Here is a 20,750-nt window from a genome sequence, read left to right as displayed (position 1 = left end):
ACGTTAAAAGCAGCATTCTACACTACACAGAAATGGTCACGTTCTTCCCACCTCATTCATCTGGGTTCTTTTCTGTTCTGATACACCAGTTTTTCACCAGCCTGCAACCTGTCCTTAAGGATCACCTGTGTTCTTCTACAAACCCCCCAAGGAAGGCTGAACAGGAGTTATGGCACACGATTAAGGCTTGCAGGAATCAGGTTAGGTGCATTATTCCCCAAACTCTCTGCAAACAGCATCATTTCTGAGCTCATTGCCCTACCTGTAAAATGTGGATAACAGGTGTTTCCTCAATAAAGAACAACCATACAACCAAAAATTCTCTTAAAGATATTTAAAGCCTTGCTGAAACACTTGGCACTCAAGGGATCTGCTGGAATATTTCACAGTGCAATGCATACGAGAGCAGCCCCTTTAAAACCCCATGCACTGGTGTTTAAGGCAACTCACTGCCCTTATAAGGCCCGAATTTGGAAACTCTGAATGCTGTTATCAGGTCAGTCCAGAGGTGAACCCAATGCACATATGGCCAACAGGTGAGCAGGGAACACTGCACCTCAAAGAGGCTCCCTGGAACCCCTGCAAGCAGCATGGAGGGAGCAAAAATTTGGCATAAGCTCACTCTTGTGGGAGAAGAGGCACTTTGTGGATGAAGGTTTTATATAGATATATAAAAAATATATGGATGTGGATGGAAGCTTAACATATGCCCAACAGTGCATAGAGTGAAGCAGGAATAATAATTTTTCCTCCAGTTATAACACATATAATTATTTAAAGGGAAATGTAAAAGTATTTATTTTTATTGGGGGTATTCAGAGTTTCTTCTATTTCTCTCAGGGGCATTTAAAACGGATTTACTTTTACAAAGATGTTTTTTGGAAGTCTGGTTTTCCACACAAAACTGCATGCCCAGAAAGCTGCCTCATGGTGAACTGCATCGCTCAGTCCAATGCAAGAAGGAATGTCAGTTCATGTGCATGGGATGCTGATTGTCCTCATTTGGAAAGAATAGCCAAAATTTAAATTCTGAATAGATTTTCAGAGACTAGACTGGAATAGCTGTAGTTAAAATCCTGGAAGCACAGATCTGTGGCAAGACCCAATACTAGGCATAAGAGACAACTGTAGCCTTTAACTGTGTTTTTCTCATGTTATGGATGAGTCTGTTTATTTCCCAATTCCTGGAGAAAGTTAATATATTTATGCTGATATTCTCAAATCCAGTTTGGAATCTAACTAAATTATGACTCAGATAAAGGTTTTCCTTATTTTCCTGGAAGAGAGAAAAGACACTAATGGAGCTCGTTTGCCAAAAGAAAACTTTCTAAAATTGTCAACAGATTTTAGAATCGGTGCCACATTTTTGGTTGAAAATCCTGGCACCGTTTTTCAATCTGTGGTTTAAAAACATTTTTTAATATATTCTTCCATCTGGTTTAGACACAGTATAATAACTATAGACTTGTGAAAAGGCAAGAGGAGGAAACTTTTTTTTTTTCAATTTAAGAATCACACATGCAGGAAAAAATAAATGTGCTTTTAAGTGTCCCATTTTCATCCTGATGTCCAGCATTAGCACAGATTGTATCTGTACAGCAAACAGGTCACAGGATTTTCTTAGAAAGTATTTATAAAGTGAAAGGAAGGGGGCCTTTGTGCCATAAAGCCAAGCTTTGATTAAATCTACATAAAATGTTTATCACAGCTTATCTTTTATTCTATGTACTTTTATCACTTGCCATTATTTGTAACGTTTTATATTATGTTTGCATCCTGCAGCTTCAGCCAAGCTAGAAATCCTCTTCCTCCCCCACCACAGGCTCTGTTCAAACACAACATGAGACGTTCCCTTGAAGAGTTTCAAGTGTAAACAGATGAGACAGATGACTGGTGGGAAGAAAAGCTGACCCAGAAAATTGTACCAATGCCTCAAAACCATGCAGCAGGTCGTGAGCAGAGCTCCTTTCTCTTACACCTGGAACAATACACGTGGGGTGCCTCCCCGTGATTCAGCTTCTCATAGACACCAACCCACCTGCAAATGCCAACAGCATTCCACTGGGGAAAAAAACCTTTATAATTTCTTTAAAAATTATTGTCCTGATGCAGTTATTCGCTTGCTGGTATCTGCATTAGCCCACCTGCAGCAAAACTGCATTTTGATTTGAAAAAAAATATATATATATAGCAGTAATAACATGCTGAGAACTTGCTGTTGTTTTCAGTAATAACAAAAAGGTCAGGCTTGAAAGCCCATAGCTACTATTAGTGTATTTCTAAGCTAAATGTGCTTTTTATTTTACATACATTCATAAAAAGAACACAAAGCAGGAGTTGAACTATCACAGAAGAAGAATAAAAAATAGAATTTGAGCCCTTCACAGCCAATCTGTTCTGCTCCTGCAAGGAATATACAACCAAGTGCTATCCCAAAGTCCCATCTCCTCTCCAGATGTCCATCTTTTCTTGCACTTAATTCTGGTCACACTGATGCCTGAACCAGAAATAAGGGAAAGGGAAAATGAAAACAACTGTTATGCCTCCCTCCCATGAAGAACATCCTGGGGGGTACGAGGAGATAAAGAGGGCCCCACACTCTGTATGAAAATCATGTAAGGAGCCAGCTGCACGTAAAATCCTTTCCAAAAGTTGGCAAAAGTCCATTTATAGAAATGCTTTCTGAAGATCAGATGGGGGATATGCTACCCTCATGCTACCCAGAAAAAACAAATATGGTCAATTCTCTTCTCCCTTACTGTTACACCAAAAAATCTCTGACTGTGGTACAGAACACTCCTGCAAGGGCACAGATTCAAGCCGAGGAGCTCATTTTCATTTTTTTTTTAATTTTAAATCAGCTTCTAAAACTTAAAGGTTCACACAAACAATAAAACAAAACAAAAAAGCACACCAGCACCAAAAAAAACCACAAACCCCCCCCCCAAAAAACCAAAAACCCCCCAACAACAAAAAGAACAAAAAAAACCCCCAGAAACCCAATAAAAACAACAACAGCAACAACAACAAAAAACAAACAACAAACCACCCAAACTTTTGGGTTTTATTAATAAAACACAAGAAGTGTATGAAAGTGTCATGGTTTTCCATATAGCGATGCTAAAAAAAAAAAATGCTGGAAGAGAAACAAACTTCATGTGAAACTTTATCTGTGAAAGTTTTTGAGGAGGGATGAAGAAATGGCCACTTGGAGGAGGATTTGGATACTGAAGATGTTGGCTGATTGATTTTGCTTTGAACCAGCCAGGACACCCAAGAACCAATTTATTGCTGGTTACACTGAGCAGAAGGTTTGTGCTCCTCAGCTCTGCACGGGCTGTTTCAGGCAGCCCCGAGGCTGCAAAGTGATGCTGGCACCCTGGGAAGGTGCCTGATCCAGCTGGGGCACTGATCAGCAGCACTGCTGAAAATGGGCTGTCTTTTTGTACCCAGATGTCTTCAATTTGGCCGGTTGGGTGTTCAGGCCTAAGGGATTTCCACAGCCAACAACTGCTCTTCTGCAGTTCCAAAGTCCAGAGCAGCATTTCACTGTACCAGGAAAAGCAGCGCTCTCGTTCTGCTGAGATGCCAAATGCTGACCTCCACTACATCCCAGAACCAGGCACGTTCTTCCTTTCTGGCTCAGCATCCAGCACATCTAGTCCCAGCTGTAGGGAGCCCAGCTGGCCTTCTCTCCTCCCCACAAGATTCAAATCCTGTTCTGCACGTTTCCCAATAGGGTTTCCCCACCTCCTTGAGGAACAGGAGATGCTTAGAGGGTGGATCATGGTCTCAGTGAACCTGAGGGGTGAAACCCAGCCCAGCTGTCTGGAGGATGGCCGGGCAGGCTGGGTGACAGCAGCATCTGTGAAGAGACACCACCAGTGTCCTCTCCTTGCCTGACAACCCTGACAAAGAACTGGCCTCAAATCAATCCCATCCCTTGTGGTGTCCAAGGATTCCCTCATGCACCCTCCAGGAAATGGGAAATCCCTCCCTCAGATGGAAGCCGAACCTTGAGCCTGTGTTGCAGGACTGGCCTTGTAACTCCTCTACAGAGCTGGCCTGCAGGTATACAACTGCCAAACTGCCAAATATTGGACTGTCCAATTCCTTCTGAGCCCCTTTACCAAAGTGAGCTCCCTTAGGACAGTACTGAAGAACTGCTATTTATTAATTTGGATACCAGCCCTTGATGCACAGTTGCAGCAATTACATTAGTGGGCTTTTTAAATTTTAAATGAAATCCACGTATTTTTATTACTGGCTAGTTAGGCAAAGGTCATTTTTGCTACTCAGTGTAGCCCTCTTCAAATAACCCATCACACAAGTGGCTCTTACAGTGCATCTGAGAAGCACCACAATTTGGGGCTATTCTGGACCAGTGACAAGAATATATATAGAAACCTTAAAAAAACCCCAAAACAAAAAAGACATGTCAACCATCCTTGTCATTTGGTACATCCCAATTTGGACATCCCACGGCTGCATTCATTAGGAACTACGCCAGAGGCGGATGGAGATGGAGTGTTGCAGACCCCATGGCATCTGAATCTCCCAAGTTGTAATCTTACAGAATGATTTACTCTTCTTTTTGCAGAAGAACTCTAAAAAGGGACAACATCAAGATCAAGATCAACCTAAAAGCACTCAGCAGTTCACAGCCCACTCACATTTTTTCCATTTAGCTGAGATATTCAGCTATCTCTCACTGCACAATAAAAGCTGCTGTCACACCAAGGTGTTTAGGACAGTGTAAGATTCCCCTCTCCTAATACCCTGTGACATGTGTTGCACTACTAAGATTTTAAGTCATGTATGCTTAAAGAAATGGATCTGCCAATTACTGCTTCCTGCAGATGGCTCTCATTCCAATTCAATTTCACTCATATAAAAGTAATTACTGATACCTTTTTAGGCATCATCACATTAATAAATGTGTGAAGGAGGAGACAAGTTTTATTAAGGATCTAGTTTTATTATTTCAAAAATATTTCTTGTTATTCTAACTCTGGTTAGGAAGCCTTGACAGCTCCCTGGAGCTAATTGATTAATAATCATTGCCAACAGCATTTTAAATTTTAATTTTGGCTTTGGCTGACTAGTCTAAACGATTCCCTAGAGCTACGAAACTCCTCACCACTACTACGAGTATTTGGGCACTGGATGAATAGTTTGAATATGTTTGAGGAAGTGAGTAGCAGTGTTAATTCTCCCAGATCTGAATTTTATGACACAGAGAAAACATAAAAACTCCCTTTTGCATTTCTGCCATGTCAAGAACCTAGTCTGAATGGAAGAAGATGGGTGAGCACAAAATGCCTTTTCTCAAAGCCAGAAGGAGGCTTAAGGATGGGATGCCTGGGCTTGGAGCCAGGAGTGAGGCAAGGAGTTTGGGGAGCCTGGGGGGAGCAGACTTCAGAAGCTTGGAGAAAAAGCTGTGCCTCACACTCCCTCAATGCAAGCTCACTGCAAATGAAATTTTCCCAAAATAAAGCAAATAAACCTTGCCATCTGCTTTTAGTTAAAAATATCAAGAGGTAGTTTGTTGTAATACTTATATGTGAAATGGATTATTTTAATTATTCTGGTTTTATTGGACCTGAGCAGTGCCAAATTCTCCCCCAAGACAAATGGAAAAGATCAAAGTGCTTGTGTGAGGTTTTCAGTGAGGACTGAAGATGTCTCCTTACTGTCAGGACCCAGTCCTGAAGCAGACTGGTCTGTTATTAAAGACTTCTGAATCTCCCTAATATATCTCACAAGGTTTCTAAAATTAGTATCAGATGGAATAATATATTAAAGCTGCTTAATTATTTAATCATTCAATTAGATGCAATCTCTTTTGTATAATACTATGGAAAGATGAAAGCCGGATCTCAGCGATAAATATCTAATGGCTACATTTAATAAACGGTTAAGAAAATTCATTTATACTAAATTTTGTTTTACTGGAAATGAGTTATTAAAAAAGGAGACATTAAATTTTCTTAACCAGGTTTGGAAATCAAGATGTTCTTTTACGGGAAAGAGAATCAGACAAAGAAACCTTAACTATTTTTACCTGAGTATTCATGGATTTAATGCGTGTAATCTAATTTTCCTCATCTGAGGAAGCACTTTACAGTGCAGCAGTTAATTACTAATACAACTTATAGTTGTGACTACATATATGTGAAGAATTATGAAAAGTTGTAACCATCCTGCTGATAAAATTATCAGTAAATAAAAGCAAACTAAATTTTGGAAAAAAAAAAAACCCCTACAATTGACCAAGAATGCACTGGAAGGCTCCTCAGGCATATACATCATCTTAAGTGCCACCATACATCCATGGCAAAGCTGGGAATTTTTGTTCTATCAGCAGCAATGAAGTGGAATAAAGCTGTTCTGATCACCTGCAGCAATACTGGGAAGGAGCACAACTGCAAGGACACCCCAACCATGGAAGACAGAAACCTCTCCCAAGACAGCTATGGAAAGGTTTGGAATACGAATCCATTAAGTCTGCATGCCCACCAGAGACTAGTGGCCTTCAGGACTGCCTTGAGATGCCACTACAGAACAAAACCCATGCAAACTTCACTTTCAAAACAAGCAACTGAGAAAAATCCTGCAGGTCTGTTGGGAGCAGACCCTGGTACAGGGCCAAACCTGTGCTCAGATGAGAAGAAGGTTATGTCTACTTTCCCTCATGTCACTTGCCTGAAAGGAGACCTTTGGTGAGTCACAAACTTCATCACTGTTTAATTTATCACCTGAAAAATGGGGTAACATAACACTTTCTCAAAAGCTGTCATAACGAGAATAAATAAATCAGTGTCAAAATACTTTTCATTTATCAAAACACAGTTGTGAAAAAGCAAATTATCATTACTGTGGTGGGGAGAAGATAGAGACAGTATGGTTTTTAAAAAACATATAAAAACCCCTTTAAAGATGGGGCTGAGCAGTCAGATATTTTTCAGTTGATCCTGTAAATGATAGATGTCAGATGAAAGGATTTGTGAATTCATGTTAATGATGTTGTTAAATACAGCATTTCCATGTGAGAATGTTTGAACAAAATACCCGAGTAAATATTTTGACAGCTTTGTTTCACACTGAAAAAATGGCAGAAGTGCAAAGAGACAGAAAGCTCCAAAGTAAATCACTCTGCAGCTTTTACTGAAATATGCTTTGAGAGGTGTACTTGTGACCTTCCATAGAATTAATTCAAAGATTTAGAAAGACAAATAATTTGATTTAGAGCCATAAAGCAGGATTAGAGTTCCCTATTCTATTTTGATTTTTCTGTTAAATTTAGTCACCTTTTATGGTTATGGAAATTAGAAAAGAAATCTCTTTCTTCTGCATAAACTAAATTGGACAAGGAGCAGATTCTGAAAGATGGAACAGCTACTGACTCTGACTGAGAGAAATTTAGCATGGACCTGAGCTTCCCTTGCTTTCTCCACTCAAGCCCTACATTAGTGCTAATCACAGGGGTAAGAAAGCTACTCCAAAACCATTCCCTATAGAAAAGTAGTTTATACAGGATAATATTAATAGCTAAACCATAAAATGTTTGGTTCAGGGAAAGTTGTGTCAGTCCAGCTGCTTTTCCAAAGCTCAGCTGAATGAGTTGCATCATAAGCATTTACTAATTTGGCTGGAAAATCATGCAATCATTAATGTTTCTAAAACTTACTTCTGAATGAGTTAAGAACACCACAGAAATACTTGAAACATCTCAGAACTTCCAGGTATAAATAAGCTTAAAAGTCTTAGAAGCTGACATATCAGAATCTCCCAAACACCTATTTTGTCTCTAGAAACCAGAGCTGCTTATCCAACAAGCTGGAAATGGCAAAATACATCCAAAAATATTTTAAGTATCCAGGATCTTCACAATTCAATCCATGACTATATAGAGGACTTGCTAGAGATTATTAGAATGAAATTATTTTACAAAGTAATTCTATCCATCTGGAGCATTTTCAGGATAGTATTACAGATAAGGTTTGTTTTCTTCCCAGAAATTATTGGTAAAAATAGCCAAGATTGGCTCTGAGCCACTTAAAAGGGGGGGCTTTGTTGTTGTTCCTTCTTTTGGTTGCTGTTTTTAGAGTTGTGTAGCAAATGATACTATTATTTGTCAGCATTACCTTGAACTGACAACTTTATCTTCAGCAGCACTTCAAGAAGCCTTGGTGCCCACTCTGGCTCTGGAAGTGGTGTCACTTATAAATCAGCACCATGCAGTGCCTGAGCTCATTTGCAGACAGCCACAACTTCTTAATTCAGGCTCATCTGAGCGTGAAACTGGTTACTCAGTTTCCAGACCCAAGTACTCCTGCACAGGCACCTTCCTCTGTTCAGTGCCAGTGCAGGCATCTCTTTAACCATCTGCATTGCAAAACTGGATTTGAATGGAAGAGCAGAAGACCTTTTTTTTTTGGTGTGCACTCTTCACACAAAGTCTGGCTCACTCACTCTGGATAGCTGCAATATTTATAAGTGGAAAAAGACCAGAGATATAGATAAGGAACAGTAATCTGCATGATCTCACTAAATTAAGAGTAAGATATTCATGTGCTTCTTGCAAAGCAGTGAAATTGTTGTATTAGAACCACAAAAAGCAGCTAACCTAGCAGGAAGTTAATAACAGTTTAAAAGCAATTTCTGCACAATCTGACATCCTGTGGACATCATGTGGGGGTTAGAAAAACACTGGCACGTCTCCAACACATATCTCCATATCACTTGCCATCAAGATACAGAAAAGTGAATCCAGAAGTCAATGACTCTATCACAGGGAATGAAAATCATCGACTCAGGCTGCCACCAGACATCTTGATTCAACAGGCAGAAGCTGTATGGAGCTGTTACTGAGAGTGAATGTGACAGTCCCAGAATCCTAAATGCACAGTTTGAATAATCAGATGATAATGAGAACACTGACACCTGGAAATGGGTACCATAAAGCCAACTCTGAAACAGGAGTGTGTCTGCCTTGCTGCAGCCAGGCTGAAGTGGGATGAGAAACCCTGAAAAATGTATTATGGCTATAGTGGTATATTCATGCCAACACTGTCATTAACACAAAACTCAGTAATAAAGAAAATGCTCTTATTGTTCAGAAAATTCCGTGTGAAATCTCAACATTCTATGGCTCAAAGAATCCAATGCTGTTGCCCACAAAGCAAAGCCAGAGTGACAGGGAGCAGGGAGGAAACACAGACCCTCAGTCCCTTCTGCAGGAGCTGGAAGGCAGCTCCAGTAAAACCACATTTGTTTCCAGGTGTTGCATTTCCAGAAGGATCACAGGCACAGGAATTCAAAGAAGAGCAAGAGAGCACTCAGGGTCTGGAAGAAGCAGTAGCAGATGAAGGATCATGGATGTGCTGCTTCACTGGAGGGGCAGTGAGACTGAGAAACCCAACACAGCCACAAGCAGGATGTAAACACCAGGATGGGAGAAGTGTTTACAAACTGTGGGGCAATACAATGATTTAAAAAACCTTGCTTAATAACAGGTCCAATACAGCAGGACAATTTTCCTGCTTCATATACCCTACCAGCAAGCTTTGTCTTCTGCAGAAGATAATCTGCTTGAGCACGATAATGGAACAGCTCTAAGCAGCACAAAATCTGTGGAGTGAATACGCCCCCTCCACCTACCCCCACCAGAATAACTGCTGGCTAAAAATAGGAAAGGTGTGGGCATTGCAACAGAGAGCTTTGTGGAGCTTGTGAGTAATGTCAGGGCTGCTAGGGAACTGCAAACAAACTGAGGTGGCTTCATCAGATGCCACCCAGTGTAACTGAAGTTACACAAAGGAGTGTAGGATAATGATAAGGTAACTCACTCTTAGTAAGCTGAGACTCCTTTACTACAAACAGAGACAGTGGCTGCCTTGAAAATGAAGATCTGCCCAACTATTAATAACAAATGGAAAACTTGCAGCCTTACAGACACACTGATTTAGGTCAAGGAGAGGAATCCCACTTAGAGGCAGGTCAGGCCCTGGCAGAAATTAAAAGCCAAGCAATATAGAAACTTGGAGAAGTGCTAAAACAAATTCACTGATCTCTAGAGTATTAGGAAAAGTGCAAGCCTTTGAAATCAGATAGCAGCAAGTGCCTGCCCAAGTTCATATAAAACAGCCACAGAACAACCCCAAATGCAAATTTATCCTGTATCTGACTCTGGATTCATGAGCCTTCTTATGGAACTAATGAATATGACAAAATGACTAAAAGCATGTAGGAATAGATTAATTACATCCATACTTAATGCTTGCCCCAGAACCTTTAAAAAATAGTCCTGGGATTATTAAAGCAAAACTATTCCCCTTCACTATTCCCCTAATCTTTGAGGAAATGCAGCTCTTTCAAGACACCTTAAAGCCCCAGTTGTTGAAGGGAATTCAGGAACACTGCTGTGTCTAATTACAAGGGTTTCTCTTAAGTTCACACACTATTTTTGTTACTGGCTAATTGAGATTCATCACTTGAGCAGTTCTCCAATACTTTATGAAATTCAAGGTAACTGATGAGCTTAGATACATGCTGCACCTTCCAATGAGGAAGCAAACTTGAACTCCATCTGGGAGAGCAGGGGAAGGAGAAATGCCACTAAATGCTAATGTTAGTTGCTATCCAACCCAAGGAGTCAGTCTCTGAAAGGAAAAAAATCCTGTGTATGTTTAGATTTCTAGTGCATCAGTTACTCTTAATATCTAAAAGCTTAAACTGTTGATGGTGAAACATCAACACCAGTGCCAAGTTTGAAATACCAATTTAGGCCAGCAAGCAATGAGAAGGACTAAAACTCAGAATCAACCATCAAAAGCCATCACTGACCGTGGCTAAACAAGTAACCTGTGAGCAGTAAAACAACTTCAAAACATTATGAATCAACAAAAGAAACTAAATGTGACAGAAGGCTGCTCGAGGTACTTTAAAATTAGAAACCGGTTTTCAACATTAATGAGCACGGTTGTGTTTGTGCAGAAGCTCCTCCAACAGAGTCACCTGCCCCAGATGGGGTTGGATGAATGGGTTTGTGATTTCCTGAAGGGCCACCATCATCTGAGCTGTTTGGCCACAAATCTCAAAAGTTGCTGCTCGCTTTACAGCCCAGCACAAGCCTCTCCTTGTTCCTTCAAAAATCAGCAGCTTCTGAGTGGACACTGATCTGCCTCTTGATTCCCTTCTCCAGATGGCCTCTGCTCCAGAAGGAGTAAAAACTTGATATACTTTCTACATGTTATTTCTGTTTCTGTATCTACATAACATATGACATATATTAAAAAACATCAGACTATAAAAATAAATGCTTCCAGCAACACCCCTCAGATTTCTGTATTCTTTGAAAGGAAGAACAACATTTCAGCTTTAAGATCTCCCAGGCTTGGCACTGTTTGTAACAAAGTTTGACTGAGGACCAAGATCTGTTTCCATTCTGCAAACCCAGCAGATAAACAACTGCCCTGGGCTGTCCAGGACTGTCAGCAGTGCTGCCACCACACTCAGCAAAAACCACCTTGGGATCTGCAGAATCAGACCATTTCCTCACGCCGTGGGAAATTCTGCCTGTCTCTCACTTTTGTGTTTCTGTAACATGCCCTTGGTTTCTATTATTCTAAAAGCATCTTTTTACTTTAAAGGAATCTCTGACATTCTCTGAATCTTGCCTGAATTCAAATTAGACTTGAGAAAAATAAGATCTATATAAAGAAAAGTGACATATACTACTAGTAAGACATCAATTTTTTTTTTTTTTTAATTGTAGTTCAGCACCCTATTTTTCAAATTTTAGCACATGATAAATAGTACTGCAAGGCTTAGGTAATTCACAGCACACATCCAGATAATTTAATCTATTATTTCTACTTCAGATGATATCAATCTTGTAATTTCACATTCTTTTAGTGAGTTCTTTTCAGATCTCTCTATTCCTTTGATGGGTGATGGAGAAATCCATATGTGCAGATCCATATGGCAATGAACTTTCCAAGCCAAACACAGGAACAGCAGCTTCTAGGAGAGGGTGGCTTGCCAAGACAAACAAGTTCTGCCAACATTTTAACACCACAGAAGGTCAGTCAGGTTATAATTAAACCTAATTACCATTCTCAAGAATTGCAACATCTTTTCACTTGAAGTCACCTAATACTCAGAAAAGGATGAATTTTTATTCTAGCTTTCCCAAGAATTGCAGCAATGAGACAATCTAATATTCCCTTTAAATCTGAATCATCACTTACCATCATAAAGAAACAAGGCATGTCATCATTAAAAGGAAGAGATTTGAGCACTTTATTTAGCCACTAATACTTCCTCTCTCCTGCTTCCCCCTATTCTCCTGCAATAATTGTACAGGGTTTCTTTCTCTTCTGTTCAGTACCACTCTAGGGTTTTTCCATTATTTCACTTTTTTTTTTTCCCTTTTCGGAGTTTTATAACCTTTCTGCTTCAGCTCCCTACTTTTAATCATCTCTGTATCTTCAGATCTTCCTGTCTGCTCCCTGGGTAAGATGAGGATCTGACAGCAGTGACTTTTCTCTACCAACTGCTGCCTTGGAAGAGAACTGTGCTGGGAACCACTTGAACTCATCTCACCGAGAAAAAGATGAGATAAAAATTGGTGAAGCAAAGACTTTTTTTTCTCTCCCCCTTTCCTTTTCACACAGGCCAAGAGAAAGTGAGAGAGGGAGAAAAAAACCAGGAGATATTTGGCTGCTTTTCCTCCATCAGGAGTGCAAACCTGGTCATGCTTGGCCTGGTCTTGTTCAAATGAGCAAGGAGCTGAAAATCCTGGGCTGTCCAAGTCACCCAGCTCACAGGGGAGACCCTCCAGCTCCTCACGTACAGTAGCTGGGTGCTGCAGTTTGAGCTGGCATCAGCTGCTGTTGCATGTGGCCATGTCATGTGCATGGTGAAAAAAGCCTCTCCCAGCTAGGATGGCCTTCCAATAAAATGATAATTTGATCCCTCTGGAGACTGGAAAGCATCGTTTGTTTTTAGCCTCAAATAACAAAACTGGAACAGTGGACGAGCTGCTCAGCTTGTGGCACACTGTGCCAGCAGGGAGGACTGCAGCAGAGGGGGCACACGCTGGTAGGGCTGCCAGAGAGAGCCAGAGCCTCGATGCAGCCCTTGGAATGCAGCTCCAGTGCTGCAGGGCTGCTCTGAAAGCAGCAGGAAGAGCAGGGTGCAGGGAGCAGCCCTGCCCTGCACACTGGGTGCCTTATTCCCTCCCGTCAATGCTCTCTTCATTAACTCCCCTCGACTGAGAGCATGAGGCAGAGCTTTGTGGAAGCCACCTCGTGCCTCGTACAGCTGTGCTCTCCTGCTGCAAACTGCCCCTCAGTTAATAAAGATGACTCTTTCAGTTATCACATGCTGCATCGAGTTCCACCTGTCCTGCAGGAGATTCACGCTGCATCAGGCAGCTCAGATGCCACTTCACTTACCAACACTTATGTCATGGAATATAAAATGAAGTAAAAGGCTTTTATTGTAGGTGGGGCAAAACACAAATCCACAGCACTCTTTTGTTTACTTCCAATTATATTAATCTCTTGCATCTATATGATTTACTTACCCTCCCACAGATTATTCATGTCTGCAGCCCTGCAAATGCACATAGACTGAAATCCTTCATCCACTGAATATGCTGGAGATCTTGCAATGCGTTTCCAGAACCTGGATTTTTGTTTCCCTTCCCCAGCAAGTATATTAATTCTCCCTTAAAATCCAGTTATTTCTTTTGCAGTCTTACTGGGCTGGAAAAAGGTCTGAGGTGTCAGAGGACTAAGCTGTTTTTCTATAACTTACAGTGGTGCAAGATGGTCCTGGCACAGCTGGGGCTAGAATGGTGACTATTGGCTGTGTTTGCTTGGCAGTTCAACATCTTATGACTACCCCTGTTAAGTCTACAAAATTCAGATTGTCTGTTGCTGAAATAATCCCTCACAACCTATTGCTGCATATACAGCCCCTAGACTCTGTATTACAAGACCAAATGACAGAGCTGCTTTTCTATTTCAAGGTGATTTGGTACAGGTTAAGTGAAACTCTAGAATCAAATTAGTTCAAATATTAGTTTGAATATAATTTCATATTCTCCCACGTAACAAGACAAAAATGAATACAGGTAGAAGTGGAATAACAAGCAAAACCTCACAGCTTGTTCCTTTACTTTCCAAACCTGAAATCCATTATCTGGAGACCCACCACTTACAGAGCACACACACCAGAGAACAGGCTGAGCAGATGGTTCAAAGCTAACTGTCAATCCATTTGCAGTTCAAAACAGCGGTGAACTACTCCAGCTGTTTTCCAGATCAAAAATATTATTGTCATTTTGCTATCGCTGCATGCTGAGGGTTATGTAACAAAAATGCACATGTCCCTCTGCCTGGAATGCAATTAATTTCCTCCCTTCCCACTGCGAGTGGTAAGTAACAATTCAGACAGTCTGGATGCTTCAGTTTTGGGCACAGGCAGGGATGCAACCCTGGAATTATTCCATCTGGTAACCCTCTATTTGTAACATGCCAGTCTTCTGGAGGTCTTACAGCCAGGGTGTATTTTGCAGTTTGGAAAAAAAATAAACATTATCTTCCTGTTTATACACGGCCTCTTACTGTCTGTGGGGTACCCTGAGTGCTTCACTGCAGTTCCTCAGTTTAACCACAGACTCTGCTTTGTGCTGGAATTTTAAGTCTTCTAATAAGTGTGCTAACTGGATGAAGTAATTGCTTCCAATCTGAAATCAGCCACTACACTTGCTGTGCACTTTGGTATGCAAAAATCAGGCATTTTACACTTATTAACTTTAAAATAGTGGCAAAATCCCATCTTAATCTACAAATATCCAGACATTCTGCAGGTGGTTAAATTCAGACTCCATAATGCTTAACCACTCCATGGAATTTGCTTATATAAAGAGAACAACTGGAAGTCCTCTGCCTAGAACAGCACTCTCAAGAAACAAAACTCATTTGCTCAATGCAATCTTTTTTGCATTGTGCCTTTCATCTCTGTAAGTGGAGCTACGCCTGTGATATTTATGCAACAACCAGAAGATCTTCAGGACAGGAGCTGCCTTTCTCCAAAATGCTTGCACCATACTTAACCTCTCTCTGTTGTTGAAATACAATGGGGTGATCAACTGTCCTCCAGGGTGTCAACTGAGATGAAACATTAACTTAGTACTTAACTGCAGCCAATTTCCTTTAATGTGTTATTGCTTGGTACAGCTTGTTCTGGGTTACTGGTTTACAGCTTCCTTCTGTAGGCAGCACCTGCAGGGGTTTTACTGTTCTTACCTGGTTAAATAGGCCAGGGCCCGCTCAGATCCCGATGGCTTTTTGGGCTCCACCTTTTTAATGGGGATTCCAGCTTCCCTCATCAGCTGTTTCTCCTTCTTCTTGCGCTCTTTTTTTAATTTTCTTTCCAGTTTTCTCTTTTCCTCTGGAGTAAGTTCTTCCTCTTCTTCTGCAATAAGCTCTTCCTCTTCTTTTGTAGCCTGAAATAATTAACATTTAAATGAAGTGTTTACCTTTCTATAGGAAAGTGAACAAAATATGCATAAATGTAATTAAAGGGCACAGGTAATACTCAAAACCAGAAGGTTTAGGTTTCATATTTGTACTGTTCACTGTACTTCCATCACCTCTCTGCTCTGCCCAATTCCCAGAACTGCAAATGCTGCACTCAGAGAGATCTGTCAAACTGCCCTCTACAGATGCTGCTGCTGCTCTGAGCACTACTGGAACCCGAGCACGTTCCAGCTATGTATTAAACAAAATTTCTAACATTTCTTATGCTGTTTGTTCTCCCACACTCAGACCTGAGGAGGGTGTGTGAACAGCAGAGGCTGTTTCACAGAGGATGGAGGGTTTGGATGTTTATTCAGCATACACACATTTCAGTGGGAGCAGGAGGGTTTCCTTAGGATCCTCAGTTTGTGTTTGTTGTGTAACCACACACTTCCCTGGACTGAGAAAACCTCTGTGTGCCATGCAGAGGCTTCCTCTCGATTATGCCAAGGGCAAAGATGTGACAACCACCACCTTCATCCAAGACCTCTTGGAGATCCTTTAGCAATCTTGAGGAAACATATGGACAATCTTCAATAAACACATACAGATGCATATCTCACAAAGGCTGACATTTCTTTAAGGTTGCAGACAGAACAGTTAATTATTCACATCTGAAACCATATTACCATAAATATATGCATCAGTATATCCCAAATGAAAATAAATATTTCACGTACAGATGAAGAGCTTTAAATAGTTTATCTGACTATAAACACTGAGTTTACCCTGGAATATCCAGTGTGAGATCATGTTGTGTAGAAGTAAAATGCTGTTCTGTAGCAAGACAGGATTCACTCCAGGCATTCCTAGATGTGTGAGGGAAATACTCGCCAGGCAAGGTCCTTTGCTAGAGCCTGGGACATCCATGGATGGGGGAGAAAAAATACTCTTCCTCCTCTCTCTGCTCTTCCCTCACCTGTTCAAGAAACCTGTAACTGAAACCTGAATGCACAAGATCAACTGCTTTATGGCAAGATTGGTTAGAACCACTGTGTAAGTTCACAAGTTCTTAGTGTTACATTCCTTTGTGTCAGTCGAGTGTTTTCACACTCAAATCCAGACAGAGAGCTAAATAAGGTTATTCTTGCTGACATTCAACCAAAGAATGTTAAACAAGACAATACCTGAACACAATCTTATTTGCCAAAGACACCTGCTGGGCTCTAAACATTTGTTCAGTGTCAATTCACCTATCATCTGAGCTTACTCTGACTCATCTTTTCAACTTGGTGTTTTCACAGACTGAAGAAAGGTTAAGGAAGCAGAAATCAGAACAAATGGAAGTAGGACACTAAAGTGGAGTTGCGTTTTCTTGTTTAAAATACTTTTTAGCTACTTTTATGGAAAAGCCGGCATTCATTGCAAACACATGCAAAAAAAACAACATATGTTGCATTTGTATGGAAGACATTCTGTAGTTCAGGCTGAGAACAAAATAATATTTAGGGTGAAGGTAGAACTGGATTGTTACACAGGAAACAACGTTTTCATTTGAAAAGCCACCCTGGTACTTACTAAAATAACAATCCAGCCACACAAAGCCCTGGAAAACACTGAGGGTGGTCATTTATAAAGTGTTTGTAAAAGATTACTACAGCAGCTGTCCAACAGACGACACACTACAGTTAATCTTCTTTTAAAAATAATGTAATGAATTTGTTTACTTTTCTGTGAGCCATGAAGCTTTCAAATAAAGTGACTGTGGCACATCATTAGAGCCAGTCTGATAAAGAGGCCTCTGCCTCTCCATACTTACAGTAAATGCATATCTCGATAACTCCCCTTCCCCCCACATTCCTCGCATTATCAAAAAGCTTTTTATCCTTCTCCCTGACCACTCCATTAAAAACAAAACAAGTTGCTCCCTCCCTGTAAGTCCCAACATAAATACTGAGCCCTAACAACATTTGTTTCCAGCATGGATGGGCCGTGGGCTGTCTGACACAAAGGGCATTGTTCTCCTGCAGGGCTGTCCTGGCAGGAAAGAGTCGGGATTTACAGCTGGAGGTACCTTCTGCTGGCCCACAGCATCATCCAGGGATAACTGCATACATCAGGCTTCTGCCTTGGACTCCCAGCACGTGTACTGACACAGTCCTTACAACAGCTCAAACACCTTCTCTAGTTCCAAATATACTTTTATCCATCCATGTCGACTTGGTTAATTTAGTAGGACGGGCCACAATCTGTCCTAGACTGGCTTTTAACTTGAAAACCTCAGGTTTTATGTGTTTCAGAAAATGCCTACATTTGGTGTACAGTCCCCACTGAAGCTGAGGGTGATTTTATCACAATTTGTATTAAAAAAACCCCTTCCTCCAAACCTGGGACTTGAAAGAAAAAAAACCAAGCCTCCCACTGCAGTTTAAATCCTAGCAGTATTTATTATTTATTAATCTATTGATGCACCTCTCCTTTCCTTAAATCAACAGCCTTAGTTTTTAATTTTGTTTTCCCAAAACCAGTGGTGTGACTGTTCTTCTGGAAGATGTTTGTGACCCATTTGGATTAAGAGTTTTAGTGTTATATCATTATTTAAACTAAAAAAAAAAAGCCCAACCAACAGGACTTCATTGTTTTGAGGTCATAAATATTCCAGGTTGTCTCCTCCTATATTTATAAAGTGACATCACAATTTGTAGCGCTACAATTTAGCCTTAACTACAATATTGTAAAGTCCCTATTTGAGCATGTGAGACACTTGTTTATTGACATGATAAATTTAAACCACATGCACACAGAAAAACACAACACTTGCTTATTTGCAAAGCCTGCTGAGAGCTACCACACCACCTTGGGTTGTGGGCTTATTAGATCTCAATCTAAACAAGGTCAGGCCAGGTCAGCACACTTGAATGAATGACATTCAGAGGAGAGGCAGTGTTTTCTTGTGATTAAAGAGGTGGGAGTCTTCCACTTGGAAACTTTCCAGAAGGCCTGAAAAGGTGCTAAAAGGGATATTGCCACTGGATGCCATTTTTTGAGCAAAAGCCAGACCCTCAAATCTTTCACACTTCACACTCATAAAAGCCCATGTCAGCTTTGCCTGGGCAGGGAGATGTGAGCTCAGGCACCCTGGAGCAAATTCCCAAAGTTTGTATCATACCCCGTCCATCTACAGGCAAAGTGCTGTGAGTGCCAATGCAGTGCCTTTCACCAGTGCCAGTCTCCAACCTTCTGAACTGCGTGTAAATATAGCAATATGCTCTAAATAGTCCAAGACATCTGACTCAAAATAGCTGGAGGCTTCAGCTGTGGCAGTTTTAGATACCATTTAAAGTTTTCCATCATTCTTTGTAATCTGGAAATATTGCACAAATTTGAAACATTTTATGAATGATCTTCAGAAGTGAGCTTACGATCATAAATGGGGAGCCAGCTCACACAGAAGGGAAGCTTTTAATAGTATAAAGCAGCCCTGCTAAGCAATACAGAACAGAGAAAAGTAACTAGAACTGCAAGAGAAACCAGCAAAAAGATGCTCAGGTTCTCTTGAAGATAGCTGACCCTTTTTTCCTGCTGCAGCAAGAGTGGCAGAACCAAACAGGTGCAGTGTTTGAGGGTAGCTTTTGTATCTGCATAAAAGCTTGTACTGCCAGGGGACTATGAACTGCAGTAGCTGAGCAAGCAGCACCAAGAGGGGAATAACTGCACTAATAACAGCACACTAATTGTGTTGTGCTTCCATAGAGCACTAAGTGCATTTTTAAATTTGTTTCCAGTCCTTGACAGACTCACGCTTAAGTAGAACTGAAGACATCTCCTAAAGACTTCTGTTCCTTCTCTGTGCTCGTCACTGCTTCAAAATTCCACGTTTGCATCCCTAGTTGTCCACTGCCAGCACAGAATAATGTTGACGGAGTCAGAAACTCTGAGGAATTGCCACAATGAACAGGATACTCATCTATTAGGTTTTGCCTTTGGGATTCGTCTCTGTAGGTCTGAACTTCCTGCCTGATCAGGGTTTTGGCTTTGCTGCCAAACCTATAGAAGGAATCACAGACCAAGCCACAACACCAAATTCACTATTTATTAGAACCAGTGAATCCAGCTCCTGCAAAACCAATAGACTTTTATCCTTTTCTTCCAGTGCAGCACCACAAGTCTGTACAACAGCAAGGCAAGCAACAGCAGAAACTCAAAGAATAAATAACAGTGACAAACATATAAAAAGAACGCCAAATTTTTGAACTTCAGAGAGTTCAAAATGGAGGGGAAATGGATTATATGGCTTATTTCATAGTAGGAGCATTGTATTGCCTTGTTTGTTCATGAAGCTCACGTTATTTCATAACTTTTTACATGGAAAAATGTCAAAAGGGGCTTTGTTCACTGACCAAGAGCTACTGACACATCACGTAATGGCCTCTGCTTAGGAGTAGCCTTTGGCCCCCAAATGCCCCGTGAACGGTATCAGCATGCAAAACGTCCTGTTTCTGCCTCACACAATACATATGAACCCAGACAAATAACTGGCCATCTGCCAGCCTAAAAACAAAAAGCGGAATCTATAAACACAGTTCAAAACCCACAGAGAAGAAAGGCTGGCAGACCCTTAGACACAAGTAAAATCTTTCGTAAAAGAAAGATTGACAAATGATTTACTATCCAAGGCTGGCCAAAGAGCTGTGCTACAACTACAGCTAGAGTATTTGCATAGAACAGTTCACGGCCATAATGAATTTAAATAATTATTTTCTATCATTTAGCATCCTATGAAAAGAAGTATGACCAGAGAGGGCATATGAAATTTCATTACCATGCAGAAAGCAAATTTTAAATGAAAAGCAACATGTAGAAGTACTCCTTAAATAATGTCTGTGGTGCTTACAGAGGAAGACCTTTTAGAAGTTATATACCGCTCAAAGAAAAAGATAAAATTTTTCATAAAAGCTAGGTGGTTTTAGAATTTCAACTCCTTGCAAGAAGAACACTGGCAACAATTTATATTACGCTGATTTGGAAAGCTTTCTGTAGATTCAACCCAGGCAGAGAAGCCTCAAACAAGTTCTGCAGGAAACCAGATTTAAGTAAGAACAGCATTTTTATCTTTCTGCTCCAGGAAAGGATTCTTTTTGTGGTCATGTAAATGTTGTTGGTTTTTGTTGTTTGTTTTTTTTTTTTTTTTAAAGCCTCCTTGTGTATACAGCT

At 40.7% G+C, this 20,750-nt stretch overlaps 1 protein-coding gene across 6 annotated transcripts in view; it reads right to left on the bottom strand.

Annotated features, from left to right (window-relative positions):
- Positions 1 to 20,750, bottom strand: part of C14H7orf50 (chromosome 14 C7orf50 homolog) — a 124,798-nt gene that overhangs the window by 13,421 nt on the left and 90,627 nt on the right. For all 6 annotated transcript variants that reach the window (XM_069029663.1, XM_069029664.1, XM_069029666.1 and 3 more), the window contains one exon: positions 15,324 to 15,523. In XM_069029663.1, the coding sequence (XP_068885764.1) occupies positions 15,324 to 15,523 (200 nt within the window). The remainder of the gene's footprint in view (positions 1 to 15,323; positions 15,524 to 20,750) is intronic.

The sequence above is a fragment of the Aphelocoma coerulescens genome, chromosome 14 (genome assembly GCF_041296385.1).
Source record: "Aphelocoma coerulescens isolate FSJ_1873_10779 chromosome 14, UR_Acoe_1.0, whole genome shotgun sequence".
NCBI classification, from domain to species: Eukaryota; Metazoa; Chordata; class Aves; order Passeriformes; family Corvidae; genus Aphelocoma; species Aphelocoma coerulescens.
This window is presented reverse-complemented; position numbering and strand designations above follow the sequence as displayed.